This window comes from Alligator sinensis, unplaced genomic scaffold (genome assembly GCF_000455745.1).
Source record: "Alligator sinensis unplaced genomic scaffold, ASM45574v1 scaffold392_2, whole genome shotgun sequence".
Classification (NCBI taxonomy): domain Eukaryota; kingdom Metazoa; phylum Chordata; order Crocodylia; family Alligatoridae; genus Alligator; species Alligator sinensis.
Window position 1 is genome coordinate 369,910 of NW_005842145.1, and position 17,381 is coordinate 387,290.

General features: G+C 42.6%; 1 protein-coding gene across 2 annotated transcripts in view; it reads right to left on the reverse strand.

The window, feature by feature from the left end:
• RCL1 (RNA terminal phosphate cyclase like 1) overlaps positions 1-17,381 on the reverse strand; it is a 61,373-nt gene that overhangs the window by 19,773 nt on the left and 24,219 nt on the right. Inside the window, exons 5-7 of one of the 2 annotated variants that reach the window (XM_006025403.3) lie at positions 15,522-15,646; positions 12,673-12,798; positions 3,630-3,786 (exon numbers count right to left, since the gene is read on the reverse strand). In XM_006025403.3, the coding sequence (XP_006025465.1) occupies positions 3,630-3,786; positions 12,673-12,798; positions 15,522-15,646 (408 nt within the window). Of the gene's footprint in view, positions 1-3,629; positions 3,787-12,672; positions 12,799-15,437; positions 15,647-17,381 lie in introns of both variants that reach the window. The other variant, XM_025206207.1, reaches the window with a different exon arrangement.

Below are 17,381 nucleotides of genomic sequence, written 5' to 3' on the forward strand. Positions count from 1 at the left end.
GGGGGTGTGGCACCCACATGGCAGGAAGGTGCTGAGTCAGTGCACTACCTTTCACTTCCTAGCTGCTCTTTGGCTTGAACTTGCTGAAGAGCTCCCAAAGAAGGGCTATTATTCTTCAAAGCAGCTTTGTGACAGCCCCTCTGGGCTCTAAAGGCTAATGCCAACATAACCATGTGTGGTAAGAACCTGGTCTTAAAGAATTCAACAGCAGTGCTGCCCCGTCCATGGTGCTACCATAATGCACGCTGTCAAGTCAAAGTCTTGATAGTCCTTAGTACTTAACTTTACCACAATCTCTTCCATGTTGGCAGGACTGTTAAGGAAACAAAAAACTTTAAAAGCTACTTTAGTTCTCAGCCTCCCAGGGGGCCAAAATCAGCCATTTCACATACAGTACATGTTGACTCACTAATAGGTAAAATGTTGAAGTCATCTGACCTATGAAGAGACCTCCACACATACAAAATCACATCTGTTGGCCACCTCCAAAAAATTTCACTATCTTTCAATTTTGACATTTGGCACTTGCCTCTTAGGACAGCACCTATGCTATACCTGGGAGCATCACCATGAGGCATGTCCTGTCCACTTGCTTCTACTCCATGTGCACCAACTCTCACAAACAAGGTAATGCAAACCCCTCAATGTCAGCTTTAACACAGGCCCAGTGCCATCCATAGATTGGCTGCCTTGAGCATGTATGCTGAGAGCTCTACCTCATTGCCAGGACTGGATCCATGCAGAGTGGGAGTGAATGAGCAGGGCAATCTTGGGTGCAGCTGGAATTATTAAGCAGCAGCTTAAGATGAATTTGCTTGAAGTCTGTGCCATTAGAATGCATGGTCTTCTGGTAGGCTGCTGTCTCTACTTATTCTGCAAAATGTTCGACATACTTCGGTGCTCAAAAATACAGTAGTAATAAATAACTAGGTAGTTTCCCTACTGGCACATAGTTTTAATGTACAAAATGCTGTGTGGTTTTATTGCTTTTTAAGTAAAAAATAGCCACTGCTGCTGGAACCCAAGTGGAAATCAGTATTTGGCAGGAAATTGGATTTCTGACTCTTCTTGTCACCTAAAAGGTGCTTGTGGGGAAGGGAGGATTTTCCAGAGCAGGAGATACAGGAAGCTTTTTTGTAATCAAGCAGCAAGACTCTGAATTCAGTTTTTTTAAACAGAAGTAGCAAATGGCTATAGCTGTAGGTAATTGCAACTGGAAACATACAACAGCAGTTGCCTCTGACTAACTCCCCTTCACTTACAAAGAGTTGAGCTTTCAATTGCGAGTGGACTAACTGTACCTTCAAGAATATACGCACTAGGATTAGTATTGCTGAGAGCCCTACCTCATTGCCAGGACTGGATCCATACAGAGTGAGAGTGAATGAGCTGCAGACAATAAGGAACCCAGGACTTTAATGGACCTCCTAGGTCTTGAGTCTGGTTCCCTGCTACCACAGGCAGCCACATTACCCAGCTTCTACCTTCTATGGACACACACACAAGGCTGTAACAGTGCCTGGTACCCCCTGACTGTATGGCTCACAATATCCTTGACAAGGGCTGTTTATGGTAGAAGACTGCATCTTCCCCTTGCCTTGCATCTAAACCTATAGAAAATAAGGTTGAGCTAATAATGTTGCTTGACAGTTCAGAGACCTGATTCAGCGGTGTAGAGAGGTGTGGGCTGTCCCAGGCTACATAGCAAGTGATGTCCAAGTACCTATATTTCTTGTAGGGGTCCTACCCTGTGGCTGACAGTATTCTTAACCCTGTATCTAATCCTTTGTAGCTTCTTACAAGTAATTAGCAGAGACAAGAATGGAAGATTCCAGTCCCAGTGGAGTTATCAGTGAAAGCAGACATTTATAAACAGAAGCTGTTTTGATATACACACACGAGATAATTTACTGAGTTATAACCATGGCTACTGCACTTTAATACCACTGTGAATGCTGCCAGGGTAGGTTACTTCTAGTTCAGTGAAATTAAATTTCCAGCACTAAGTACAATATACAGATGGGTGCTTCAGAAAAACTGGATATCCTATGTCAATATCAGCAGTCTCTTCTCTCATTTTAAGGCTTAGAGAAATGCATTTCAACAGTCTGTAAGATGTCTTTGTCAAATCAGAAACTATAAATACAATGATACAGTAACTGCTGAATCTATCCCAAGACTGAAAGTCTATTATCTGCACAAAAACTCAGCACAAACAAATAACAATAGTTTCTAGACATGATACAAATATTACACTTGTGGTAGGTAGTAATCCACTCAGACACCTACTCAAATGATGTCCCAGCTTCTTTCCAGTCCATCAATCTACCATCTTCTCCACGTAATGAATAAAAGTTCTGTCAATGCATTTTCCCCCAAAAGCCACAAAGACCAAAGCAGCCATTGAAAATATTATACTAGACTGATATGATAACAGTCTTTATTTTGTTTTGAGCGAAGTTGTAAAAGAGAGCCTGGAGCTCCTGTTACTTTGAGAGAGAGACTGCAATAGAAAGAGCCCCAGGCAGTTTAACAGGGGTTAGTTGCAGGAGGGAAGAGAACTGTAGCCTAGGTTCAGAAAGCTGCCCATTAGGATGAAGGGTCACACCTGTAGATGGTCAAGAAAACACCTGGCTGGAAGGGGAAGGAGCCCAGGGAATATAAACTTGAGTTCCTGAGGCAGAGGGGCAGCGTAGCCCTTAACTCTGTAGACAGAGGAGCTCATGCCAACTCATACTGGGGAGAGGGAGCTGCAGGCCATGGCAGGTACTCCCAGGGCAGAGGGAACCAGAGTGGGAAGATGGCCTGGCAGTCATATGACAACTCAGAGAGGACCTGTTCTAGTTTACACTGAAGGACCAGAGGTGGCTATCAGGGGAGGGCAGGAGGACACATGGGTGCCTGAGGGGCATGCTAGGCTGATCCCTGCCAGGGGCAATGGTGCAAGGGACAGACAGGCTATGGCCAAGATGGTCAGGGCCTGAGCCCAGAGACAGCAACAAGGGCAGCAAGGGGCCAACAAGAGGCAGAGACTGGAAAGGCCAGGCCAGACCCAATGGGCCTAGGCTACCAGTCAACAGCCAAAGTAACCTGTAGGCCAAAGCTAAGAAGGTTGAAGCCTATACAGGAAGGCAAAATGGTGACTGAGTGACATCTGCAAGGCATAGGCGTGGCTATGGGGGTGGCAGGACGCCACAATGAAGAGCCCTAAGGCTTAAATACGGGCTATTTGGGCCACAGGTGGTGACCACTGGTTCACAGTACCAGCTAGGCACCAGTAGGTCCACCAGGGTGCAAAAAACACCCCCGGGGAACCATGTTGTTTTGGCTAGTGGACAGAGGACCCAGCAATCAAGAGAGACGAGTCAGGTTAGGCAAAGCACTGGTGAGGGCACTCTGGGACTCAGGGGCAGCCTCTCAATTAATATCAAGGAACATCAAGGGAACATCAAATTACTATTCTAAAAAAACCTAACTCATCTATCTGTGTATTAAAAGGGCTTATTTTTAATTGTTACTGGAAATTCAAAAAGACTGGATGTGAGAACATGCCTCAGCTGAAACCCCCTCCAGGCTGCCACATTTCCTACCTGTACACAAGGGACAGAGAGACTGTTTCAGCTACTTACTCTGTAAATCTCTTCCAGCAACAGCTTTGCACAGTTCTGACCAAGTTCTTCTGGGAGTACAGCAGCTCCCTGGCCCTGAGGGTTAGAAGCCAATTCAGCACTGAGAAAAGTGCCATTGATGGTTTCTGCAACAAGAGACAGGCCAAAACCTGGAGACCTGAAAGAGAATGACAAAACCAAAAGATGTATTTGAAATTTAAAAGATAAAAAGCTAAACTACTCTCATTCTAACCTACCCATAAAGTCTCCAACATGCTTCCTTAGAGTAACTGGTTAGCCAACAGCATTTCAGAATTCAATCCAGCAAAACCTGTCCTTTTCGCTAGCCCTTACACTCTTCACACTTAATAAGCTAAAGTCTAATAAATGCTCTTGAAATATTCATTTCGCCCACCTTTGATTGCTGCTGTTTCTGAAGCAACCGACCTCACTAACGGTCAAAAACAAAACTAAGATTTCTTAAAGAACCATCACTTAATGCTTCTAGATTTGGCAAAAACCAGTATACAAAGTAGTCTGCTGGCTGTGAAAACCAGTGAAAGCTTGGAAAAGTGTCTCTTGCACAAACATGCAAGACAGTGGCTGGGACAAGACTGGTACAAAGAATATTAAACTCTGCTAATGGCTTGCAACCCATTAGGTGTAAGAGAGGGTGGAGCTTGTGGTACTCAATACCAGACCCATGCCATCTTTATATATAAAATCAAGGGTATATCTGTATGTATGTTTGCTTATAACTCAAGAATGGCTGGTCCTATCTACTCTAAACCTTCCAAAATCACTGAAGACCACTCAAGGAAAATTATAGGTGGGTTTCACTAAACCCTTTTTGGGGCTTCCAGTCACTATTTAAGGGAACAATGCTTTTCACACAGACAGTTATATGTGGCTTGCTTGAGAGCTGGTAGTCGAAGAGGGTTGTATGTACTGAGGTCAACAGGAAACACTACGAACACTGTTTACAATGAAGTTCTATAATAAAGATCATTTATTTGAATGTCACTTGAGATGTCACTTCACATTAAATATTAAATGTTAAATATGTTGTACTATATTCTTTAAAAATAAACAATATTTTTTACTTAAATATGTTGTACCAAGTTCTCTGAAAATAAACACTGCAATTACAAAAATAATGACCCGGGCATGGAACAGGTCCTTCCGCTAGTAAAATAATAAAAGTGATGGTTAAAATTGTTGGCAGAGACCTGACACTCATCACATGTGTATCTCCAAGCTAAGAAAGCCAGAGAAAGAGGCTGAGCCAGTGCAACTAGAGAAGGAAAGGAAACTACATATACATTTCAACTGAACCAGCAACTAAAGAAGACAAAACACTAAATGTACATTTCAAGCAAAACTTGTAAAAGGTGCATTGAATACAAGAAAGATGTCCTGTACGTGACATCCTCACATTTCTCCAAACAGGAATCCAATGTCTAAGGTGTTACAAATGTCTCAATCATTCATTGTATGTCTGGAGTTTTGTAAACAGACCATCACCATTACAAGTTATTGCAAATTTGCCCCATTAATAAACAAATACCCAAAGACCGGACCGGTAATCAAGGCTCTAAGCATCCTGTTTAACCACTCAAGACCCATCACCCGTAATTGATCTCTAATTTCAGGGGCTGCAAGAAACACAAGTCTTTACATCTAGACAAATCCAAAACCAGGATCCAGGCAATTTAACCTTTCTAATATGATGATATGACCCTCCTTTTCCTCCCCGTTTTGTTCAGACTTTAAGTGGCCACCCATCAAAGGAAAAATGCTTTGAAGCTATACAATTAAACAGTATAAGAATTAAGCAGATTTGCCAGCAATGTGTGTAGTCCTGGAAAGATCAAGAAGCCATACTGCACCACCCAGCCCATAAGTAAAGGCTGCAAGACTGAACCAGTTTCCCTGCTTGCACTGGTAAGAAAACACTATTGCACCTAAGATAACACAAGGACTATAGCTCATTGTATATGAAAGAGTCTTTTTTCTATCATTTAGCTTTGTAGCTTGTTGGTAGTTATTAAAGCAAGCCTTTCTGCTATTCATCAACCGAGTGTTGTGTTAATTCTTAGCACTAGGTTTAAAAACCTGTTTAAGTGCAACAGTCGACAGAGCTTTATCTCATCTTACTTGCTAGCTCTTTCCCCTTTCAGCTCAAAACAGGTGCAAACATCCTTGCTAGCAAGAATTTCAGAATTTATTCTGACAGAATTCCTGTGCTGCAAAACCCAGAACAATGCCAATATGCAATATTACTGTGTCTTACTGTGGATGTCAGAGGTGGGATTTTATCTTCCTTGAAATCCACAAACCACTGAGTTCAGTTTTACCAAGAAGTTCAAACAATACATTAACACATTTTTTAATTCATATAGTATTTTAATTTTCAGCTTTGGAAGAATATTAAAAATTGCCAGTTCAAAACAGTTTATTTCATTCTCCTCAACATAGCAGAGATGAACTAAGATAGTGTCACTAGTTTCCCTTTTCCAATAACACGGTACATGCAAACTACCAGTATTTGAACAGAGCATAGAAGCATATGCTCTTCAATGCTTCCAGGGCTCTGACAGAACTCCAAATTCTGCACCGTTGGCTTGTGCAGTACACTCAAAATATGCAACATACACAATATATAGCATCACAAATGGCATTAAGGATGATTTTTTACCACATGCAGTTCCCAGTGCACAAAACAAGGCAACTAGAATGCAAATGATCTATTTCAGATGCCCAATCATGACTGCAATTCAGGATCTTGACAGCAAATTCACATTTTCCCCATTCCCAGCACAACTTGTGTTTCAAAGTCAACAATTCTTCATTGACTACCCGAAGCACACTCATTCATTAGAAAGGTGTATGATACTTTTTTCCTCTTCCTTTAACAACAAATCCTAAGTACTCATGAAAATGTTTGCCTTCAAATAAAGTATCATCAATACCAGAAGACTGAGAAATGCTGGTATGGATAGATGGAACAACTACATTGCATTACTGACAGTATTTTCTCGTCCTAAAACGCTGCCATTTTTACACATGCAAGCACCACAGCACCGGGTGCTTTGAAAAGCACCTGGCACTTGTCTGTACTTAGTAATTAAAAGTGCCTTGACACAGCAGAATTCTTAGCACGATGTGAGTACTCGGTGCAAGGGATGCCTCGCTACGGCGGGAAAAGCCTTGGTGCAGTGATCAGCTCCCTCCAAAACTAGCAGTTGCACCGTTTGGATGCATGCTACCAATTGGCTCATCTTAAATTATTCATCCCCGGCGGCTAGCAATTGGCTCACTAGCCGTATAAAAGCTTGGGTAGTTTCCACCCAAGTCGGAGAACTCTGCGTGCACGTGGGGAACGAGTTCCTCGTGTACCTTGGAGCAAAATTGGAGGCCTGATCAACCACCAACCACTCCCCGTCGACGACCGTCCCGACGTACCCCGTACCCTGCATGCTCAGAAAACATCGGTGTGATTTTGCTTGTGCCTACATTGTGTGCATCGACGCAAGTCCCTGTACGTCAGTTTGTAAGTAAAGTTCTTTTCAATTCAACCAGTACGCATTTGTGCCTAATTCCACTCCATCGCAGCCCCATTCCGGCTATACTCGGCACCCACAGCACTGAGACGCTTGCAGTTGTATAATCGGTAAAATGAGCATCAGCGCTGAGAAAATGGTAGCGGCGTGCTTTTGAACTAACACACATCGGAGGTGCTTTAGTTCAAAAGTGCACCACTGCCATTTTCTGCACGCTGATGCACACTTCACCACTTATACAACTGCATACGGTGCAGCACAGTTCACCTCAGCTTGCGTAAGGAGCAGACTCGAACTCGATTAATCAAGTCTGCTCTGAAGCTGCGGATCTCCGGCACATAGTGGGACAGAAAACTATGTGTATATGTGCCCAGCAGTGTAAAGGGGCATGTGGAGTGATCACTGCCACTGATTCACAGTCATGGAATTGACCTCAATCAGTTTCAAGAAAGCGCCTCTGCCACATTAAGAGATTGATGCACACGTTTACACAGCATTTCAAATTGTATTCTGAAGACTTCTCAACATACCTTCTCTGTTTGTAATGGCTCTTCTAGAAGAAGCAAACCGAACTTGAATGTTACATCTTTAACTGCTAATGGACTAGTCACAAAACGAAGAGAAAAATCCACATGCACATCCACCGTCTCTCGCAAACTCACCAACGGACACAAAAATCAAAGCCTGTTTCCTTCTTTGTGCACATGATTTGTTTTAAACACTTAATGCAAAACAAAATCTTGAGTTCACATGGGTATTTGATTCTTTTAAAGATGAATACAGTAAGACAAACAGATCAAATGAGGAACTAAGTGCTGCAGACACTTATGCCGCAGCACAATTTTGCAGCGACAATTTCTGTGCAGGAGGCCCAGGAACAGAGACTAGCTGGCAAGAGTGAACAAGGAAGGGATTCTCAAGCCTGATAAGGAGCCCAGTTTCATTTCTTCAGGGTTGAGGGAAGAACAAACATGAGATTACTCGATAGAATAAAAGTCAATTGGGCATAAATGCAGCCTCCTTCTCTTTCAACCGACATGCCAGCCTTTTCCTTCAGGTCTCTTGCACCTCTCCCCTCACTCCTTGCCACTTTTGCATTCTAGATTTTGGATAGGCCTTTTTTGTTTCCCATTTCAGTCTATCACCTTCTTAAATTAAGCTACCTGCTTCCCGCTCTGGGGATGAAGGGTGATTTTTTTTGCCAAAACTCTCCATTTCCCCTTTCTGTCAGAGATCCTCTATCACACTAGTAATCCCAAATTTCCTCTAGAACAGTGTTTCTCAACCCAAGGGCCACGACCCAAAAGTGGGTTGCAAGAATATGTGGAAGGGTTGCGAACAAATTTTAAAAATGGATTCTCCTTTAAAGAAGAAAAACGTGGGAAATCAGGGCTTTTCCCTTGCAGACCGGCAGAGTTCCAGCCTGCCAGGGGCTGCTTGGGGCCCGCCATGCCCTACACCCACCCTCCAGCCCTCCCCGCTACCCCCTACCCCACACGGGGGGGGGATTGGGGCATGGGTGAGGGGGGCAGCAGGTTGGGAGTGAGGGACACTGGGTTGGGACTGGCCACCAATGTTTACAAATGGGTCCCAATACAAAAAAGGTTGAGAACCACTGCTCTAGAACATGTCAAGGCTTCAAAGGAGAGACAGGTCAAAAGCAAAGGCCACTAGAAAGCCCCATGAGGTACTTCCAGCCCTTACTGACTCAAATACACTAAAGCAGCAGGATATGCTTCAATCCAGCATGTACTGCTGTTGTAACATTACAGTAGATCCTCCACCATTGGCTGCCAGGATGTCCAAGGCAGCAATAGCTGGAACAGCCACTGCTGTACTGTCACTGCCTGACGCAGGGTTTTTGAACCCGAAAGCTTGCTTAATAACTTTTCTCCAACTATTTGGGTTGGTCTAATAAAAGATATCAAATTCACCCAAGGATTCTTGACTGCTGTACTAATACACTTTTGGCCAACTGAATTCTTTTCTTTACAGCTATAGAAGAAGTGATGCACACTGTAACGGTCTATGCCAGAGGTGGGCAAAATGCAGCCTGCCAGGCCATTCTATCCAGCCCACGGGGCCCCTAAAAAATTTAGAAAATTAATATTTAGCTGCCCCTGCCTGCCTGTCATGCGGCCCTCAATGGCTTGCCAAAACTCAGTAAGTGGCCCTCCGCCCGAAATAATTGCCTGCCCCTGGTCTAAGCATATTCTTTTGCTGTTACTAATTAGGGTTTATGCCGGCTGCCACTCTGTTCCCAATTCTAATCACCGAATGCAGTTCAGAGACTCAAACTGACTATATCTGTCTTTTCCTTCTGCTGTGCTCTTGCCAGCACTACTACAGAGCCAGTGAGATTACCCCTTTGCACATATTGGTGATCCCCACCCACATTTAACTGTCTGTGTTTATAGAGCAATGTGGGAAGTATATTAAGACCTTCCTTCTCTTCCTGACAGAAAAGGCATCCAAAGAAAAAGGTGGGAACAGTGCCATGAGAAGCCAAATCTTACCAGCTACCAACCTTGACAAATTTCTTTTCAGTAAACATGCTCTGTCTCTCTCATTAATTAGCAAAACCTGCATGTGGCAGTAAGAGATTTGGCTCACACAAATAAAAGTCTAAATCCCCCTGCTCTTGCAGAGGATATTAGCAACCATCTGCACCAACAAACCCTTCTGCAGTGTGTCCCCCAACACACAGATGAATATAACTCAGAATTTCTCTCCTCATTTTTAAAGCAACTTTCAGAACTGTAAAAGGTGCCAAGATGATGGATTCGCTGAAGCTGCTGGCATCCTGGAAGGAACATTGCTTAATCTTTTTTATCCCAAGAAACAGGGATAGTGCACACATGCTCAACTAACTGTTGCTAATCTTTTAATCCACAAGACAGGTAGGACACTGGGCTTTCCCAGCCCTGCCAACCAACACAGAGAAGCCAATCGCAAGAATGAGAATGGATACTGGTCCCCATGCTCATTTACTCAACCTCTCAGTGGCATCTGCCAATGCCAATGGTAATTTATGATAGAGACTTGTCTGAAAGCAGTTAGTTCTACTTCTTGTCATTTTATCACTCTTCACTTAATAGAAATCATGTACCAGAAGTAAAAGGCCTCCTAATGCCAGCTACTGTTCAAAACCCTGAGTCACAATGCCTTGTTTCCAGGGGTTTTCCATACAGTGGTGAAACAGGAAAACAAAAAAACCCCCAAAAGCCTTTCTTAGAAACTGAAACATTGACTCACTCTGCACAAAATAGTTTATAAATAGATAAGGGCTACTCTACACAGATGTTTAGACTTCCAAAAAAAATACTGTATTTTCTCATGTACAGCATATACCTTTTCCTCGAAATACGGAAAACACTGTACTAGTTAGGTTAGTTAACAATGTCAACATCACTTCCACCTAATTTTCAGAAGAGACAGGGGCCTCAGCTCACTGAAAGTCACTTGTGAGACCCCTTTAAAAAATTTGTGCCTAATCACATGCAAGAGGCTTTGAGATGTTCTGGTAAAAAGGCAAAGAGCTTGTTCAGTCAGAGTTGTCTGACTGAAGCTGTGTGCATTCAGCAATTTGGAAAATCCATCTTAAAATATTACATGCAGCTGTTGGCATAATAGGGGTAAAATGTAATTGTATATGTCCATAGCCATCATCATTGCAGGGTCCATGGACTTTAACATTATTCAAAGAATTTATCCTCACCATACCCCTGTGAGGAAAGTAAGCATTCTCATTTTACACATGAGAATCAGAGGAACAGGCTAAAATATACAATTTACCCAAGAACACAAAGAAGCTTAGCCACAAGCATCCTGTCTAAGCCATGCTTTTTTGAGTCCCAATTCATTGCCCTTTCCATAGTGTATCGATTCCTGGCCCATAGTCTTTACGATCTGTGGCTCTAAGCAAAACCCGAGTAAAGGTGCGTGCCATGAAGTTGGACAGCTGCATGAACAGGTGGGCCTGCAGGAGTCTGCTAATGGAGGACTTGGACAATGCCAACCAAAAAGCAATTTCAAAAGAGAGCATTGCAGCCAGGTATGAAGCAGGAAATCCCAAAGGAAGCAAAAGCAGTCGTTAGGAGAACAGAGGTTGGGAAAAAGAGGTAGGTACAAGCACATCACAGTGATTAAGCTACTGGCCACCCACCAAACTCCACTGAAGAAGAGTGCAAGAAGGCTGAAGTTCTGCTCTTGGCTGCACACACAGGGCTCCCTCCGACTGCAGCAGGACTCCTGGGCAAACACCCAGGAATGTGACTCAGTTTTGTGATATATAATACATGATAGAACAAAAACAGCAATTCCAGTGTTCTTCCCTGGGTTTACAACATATTGGGATTTTCAGTCTCTAAAGAAAGAACCAGTGTTGAGGATCATTCACTGCCCCAGGGAAACACCCACAAATAGCACTATATTCCATTCTCTCTCAATTACCCGTGTGATTTCAGCTAAGTGTCCTCTCCTGTCCACACAACAAAACAAAAAATGAGTCAAGCAAGGAAGCGGGAAAACTGCTTGTGGAGAAGGAGTGGTGGGGGCATTGATGTGAATTAGAGATAAGAAAAGGAAGTCATTTCTTAGCTCTCCTCCACCCTTAGTTATAAACAACAACAGGACAATGGAACTAGACACACATTTTAGCAAAACACCTCAATTTGTGCCTTGATGCATCATAACGGTTATGTCCCCACCCTGTATCACTTTCACATTCTATTAATGAGCAAGATCAATAAAATGTAGTATTATAATTATTTTTTACCACTGTTGTTGACTTTGGCTTTGAATCCTAACTTTTCAAAGGGCCTATATATCAGATTTCCCAATTCATGTCTACAACCTGACTCAAATTTTAGTCTTTGCATTATAATCATTGTATGCCCTGTATCCTCTCTCTCACATTAAAGCACAGAACTAGACTAAAGCAACAGTTTTAAATGCTGAAGAAAAACCAAAAGGAAATGTTGTAATATATCAGTAATCCATTGATAACATTTCATGTTTAGCACATGTTTCTTGATTGAAACCTAGACACATTCCATTTAGGAACTGCTTTCATTTTTCTTGTAAAAAGTAATTCACTATACAGATGATCTGGCAATGAAGATCAACTGTACTATGTTTTCATTTGGCACATTAACAGACAAGCCAAAAAATATTTATCACGCTTTTATAAGTTACATTTCCCAAACCCAGAGCTGTGGCAAGGAAGTTTAGCACTCAGGGCAGAGCCTGCAGCAGCAGCCCTCCCTCTCCCCATGCACAGATCTGGGGGGCACACAGCCCCACCATGCTTGCCCAGGAATGCACACAGTGATGGGAGCTGCCCTTCCCTCATCCCCTTGCCCCCCACAAATGAGTCGCTCACAACTCTGTCCTGTGCCCTACCCCAGCTGGGCAGTACTTGTTGGCACCCCTCTGCTTTGGTGCCTGGGGCGATTGCCACCCCCCACCCCTACGGTGTTGTCCAAACCTTTAGTACTTACTTTCCAGAGCTGGTCCCCTTCATGTGATCTGTGTAGATATATATATCTGGAATGAACTTATTTAGGATGCTTCGTGCTGAATCCACAATTCTGTTTACCATCTGTGGTGACACTCTGACTGAAAATCTACATTGTGATGTCAAGGATTTTACTATGATCAAAAGACACCTAAAAACCAGGAGATATGCAAGGCAAAGAGGTCTCAATGCCAACCATCTCCTCTCATGAACTGCCTCCATTCCTTGCTTTCTACAAGATCATTTAAGAACTCTCTGTTGAAAACAGATATAGAGAAACCTGTATAGAAGACTATCCTACTATAATTAAACAAACCCACATCTTAAATGAGTCTGTTGAGGGATATTTTAAAGAGATATTGCATCAGCTTCTGTTTCTTCATGATGTGTAGACCTGAATGTTTTGTTCATTCACCCTTAAAGAATCTCCTTGGTGCTGGGAAAGGAGTGCTCATTTCTGTATCTAAAAAGTATCAGGCATGTTCTATCCAATCCTTCCTGCTTGTTTAAGCACCTCTCTTCAGGCAAACCTCTCCCATCATTAAAGAAGCCAGGATACAAGTTTTCAAACAAAGACATCTCTCCAAAATGATCATTAGTTAGTGAAGTTAAAGAAGTATCAGCAAAAAACTCTAAAAATATTCCAAACAGTACTAATTAAGTTTTTGCCATCACATTGTGCTCACCACTCACTCTGAACTCTTGCAAAGCTATCAGTTCACTCATTCCCTAGTCACCATAAAATATCTTTTTTTTTTAAACAGACAATGCCTTTTGTCTCTTTATACACCAAGAAAAGGAAAAAGCCAACTTGCATCTCTCCCTCTTTACTTTACCTTCAAAAGACATTCCCAAAGCATTACCTAGTACACGTCTGCTCTGGCTTTATTAAAATGTGCCACTTCTATGAAACTACCAGTTGGAGCTGGGCTAAACATGCTAAGCTAAGTAAGCTAAGCATACATAGGAAAGGAACAGAAAGGCTTTGCCTTCAGGCCCTGTCACTTCATTTTTTGTCTGCTATTTTTTGTCATACCACGGCCCAACTGACTGTCTCCTGACTGTCCCAGTCCATGCCCACCACCCACTCTTTTGAACTAGATATACTCTTGCTCTAAAGTCTCCTTCTATACAGCTTATTATATTTTAAATGATCCAGATAGTCAAATTAAAGGCAGTAAATAATGATTAGCAAACTGATCCCTGTCCACAGTTTATATGAGGGTACCAATAACTCTTGGGAATCAAAGGCACAGTGTAAATGTAAGACTGCACTACCACAGTGGTTTTCAACCTATGATCCACAGACCCTTGGGGGTCTGCAGACTACATCTAACAGGTCTGTGAAAGACTGATCAATCAAAAGTGTGTGAATACACACACTTACAACTCAAAGGGGTCTGTACCTCCATTTGTAATTTTGTAGGGGCTTGCAAATGAAAAAAGGCTGAAAATCACTGCACTACTACAAAAGCACAATGGATACAAGGAAGAAATTCTGCACAGTTGTACATTGGGACAACACTCACATCCAAAAGAGGGCTCCTAGGCTGGCAGAAAGCAAAATGACACACTTAACAATGCTGCTTCCAATCTTGCTTTCCGGACAACCCCCTGCCTCAAAGTCTCCTGGGAGCAAGATCAGGGCAAAAGAAAAGGGAAGCCACAGTGTAAAGGGGGAAAGTGGTTCACATACAAAGCTCAATTCCAGTGTTTTCAAATGCAGACATGGCATCTAAGTTCACAAAGCAGAAATGAGAAGGACACAGAGAAGCTTCATGGAAGTTGAAGTTCTGGAAAGACTATGATAAAGAGTGTGACACTATCAAACATGTAAATCCTTCCTTGTTGACTGATTCAATGCACATACTGTAACAAAGACTAGTGATACTGTACCAATCCGAAGACTGTAGGACAAGATACTTCATTCTTTTGCATGTTAGAAGGGAGGTGATGAGGAAGGGCCACAAATAAAAGCTGATTACACTGCAAGTCACTTCATTTGATCTGGTTTTCTTCTTTGCAACAATTTAAAAATTACTTCCAAACAATCCAGTTTCTGAGTTACAGTTATATTCTAAGCTACTAACAAGCCACAGCTCATAGGGAGTGTGAATTCCAATTCTTTCATGCCCAAGAGGGAACAGAATACCTGCACTTCTGATCAAGAAAAGTTCTTGCCATCTCTGAGGGAACAGAAGGTTCGAGGAAGACAGAGTGTGAAAAAACAAGAACTAAATAAAAGGATCTGTTCTGTGGAGCCTTGGTGTTATAATTTGCATTTTGCTATAGTGTACTCTTTTCCCAGCATTTCATCACTCCATCTCTGACAGTGCTACTAAGGTTTAAAAACGAATCCATTTTTTAATAAAACCACCAATGCTCGAGTGCACATGTGTTCCATGCAGCTTAATTCTAGGCTCCCATCCAACATGCATTTAGTCTCATCATTATAAAAAGAAAAGCGCCTATCAAGTGAAGCTACAATAAAACTAAGTTTGTTGCTTTTTAAAAAATAAATCAAATACTGAAATTGGCTTTCCAGGAGCACTGTATGATACATGATTAGAAAGTGTGTATATTTTTCTTGCTACTTAAGCAAACATTTTTAATCTATTTTAATGTTATAGACTGGTTTACAGACAAAGGGCTTATATGCAGCAATTTAATCAATCACTGTGATCATACCACTGGGTACCAAGCATGACAATCTCACTGTGTCACTCTGCTGTCCTTCTCTCCCCTTACCTCCACACATGATAAAATGTAGTCTGTGGAAAATTAAAAAAAAAAAATTCCTGGAAAGCAGGGAGGGAAAGAAAAAAAAGATACGCTGTTCCTCTGATGCGCTTGATCTTGCCAGGATCTGTGAACTGAATGGGCTGCAAGGTTTTCCTTACTGGACAGGAAAATACCACCTCCCCACCCCCTTTGGGGGGCATTCCTCTTCTGGTGATCTAGAAACAGGCAGGGAAGAGAAAACAGGTAAGTGGAATAAACGGACAAACAAACACAAGGAATACATTTACAAATCAAAGCTGACAGCTCTTCTCCTCCCAGCATTAGGTATTAACCATAGGGGCTGGTGTCCTGTGTGAATGCGGGTAGGTAAAACTGATACCTAGAGAAGAGACATTTAATTTGACCCAGGACTGACTCTACCGGTGTTTGACTTGGATCCAAAACAGGAGCAGCACAGTCATTTACATACATTTTTCTTCCAAGCTGCATTGCTACTCCTTTGCCAGAAGGTGGCTAGTGAGAGCATACAGACCAACCAGCTTGTCCCTGGAATGAATGGCAATAACCGTACAGAGCAGTGGTTCTCAACATCTTTACATTCAAGACACCCTCTCAGAAAATGCCAGTGCAGAACAATCCTCCTGTTGCAAAGAACTCAGAAAGACCAGAACAGGTCAGAATGTTTGGAACACTATGGATTCCAATTAGAAATCTCTGGGTTTATTTTGTGAATCATGTTTGCACACCTAACAATGCTAACATTGCACAGTGCCCCATGGCATCCTTGTAAAGATCTCAATGCAGCAGCACCCTGGTTGAGAATCACTGGCATAGATGTACAACAGGATGACTCAGGAAAAAGTGTTAGTACATTTTACCCGGCATACTTCAGAGGGACTTAAAGCAAGACAACGGTTGTGGACATCTGTACAATCCCATGACAAAAGGCTCTCTCGGGACAAATATGACTTCTATTTAAAGCCTTAAAGTAATGCAAGAGCCAATTCAGGTGAAAGATCATCCTCTTTCTGATCCAAAACAGGCATGACATTGCCTCCCTCTGAAACACTTCCACCGAGCATTAAGCACGAGCAGCAATAACTGCAGAGCTGTGCCTCAAAGCTAGAGAAACAACGTGCATCGGAAAGAGGATAATGAGGATTCTCAGGTGTTTGACATGCAAGGGGCTAAATCAAATACTCGACTCACCCCCACAAAACAAACAAAGCAACAAAGACACAGATGTCTCAGGCAGTCAGAAAGAGAAGATGCTTTAAATAATTAACCTGTGTGCACACGAAACAGGTACAAAAAAATTATGTCAATACTTAGGAACTCAAAGTGGCAGAAAGCAATGTATGCAGTGAGGTAGAATTTTGGAAGGTTATTTTTAAATGCTTTTAGGTTTAAAAGGACCACAGTTTCCTTCATACATCCCAAACCTTACTTTCAGACCCAGGTTTTTGGGACCTGCAAAATCTATAGCCATTTAATGAGTGTAGTGGAGAGGTCTCTCTAAACTATCTACCACAGTTCTGGGGTTCAGCTGTTCACTGCCAGTAGCAGAGGTAAAGGAGACAGAAAACTGCACTATTACTCTCTGGTCCTCCCATGGGCTGGGGAGTGAAATACAAGGAGACTGAATGGACTGAAAAGAAAAATAGCAATGGCTTTTTCTAAGGGAGCTCCCTTCTTGAAAGCACAGAGGCAGAAAGGGACCTTGGCGTCGTTATTAACTCCAAGATGAACATGAGCCGCCAATGCCAGATCGCAGCCAGCAAGGCCACCCATACCTTGTCATGCATCCAAAGGTGCATCTCAAGACAGTCCAGAGAAGTGATACTCCCCCTCTATGCGACTTTGGCCAGGCCGCAGTTGGAGTACTGTGTCCGCTACTGGTCGCCGCACTTCAAAAGGGATGTGGCCAGCCTGGAGAGGGTTCAGAGGAGG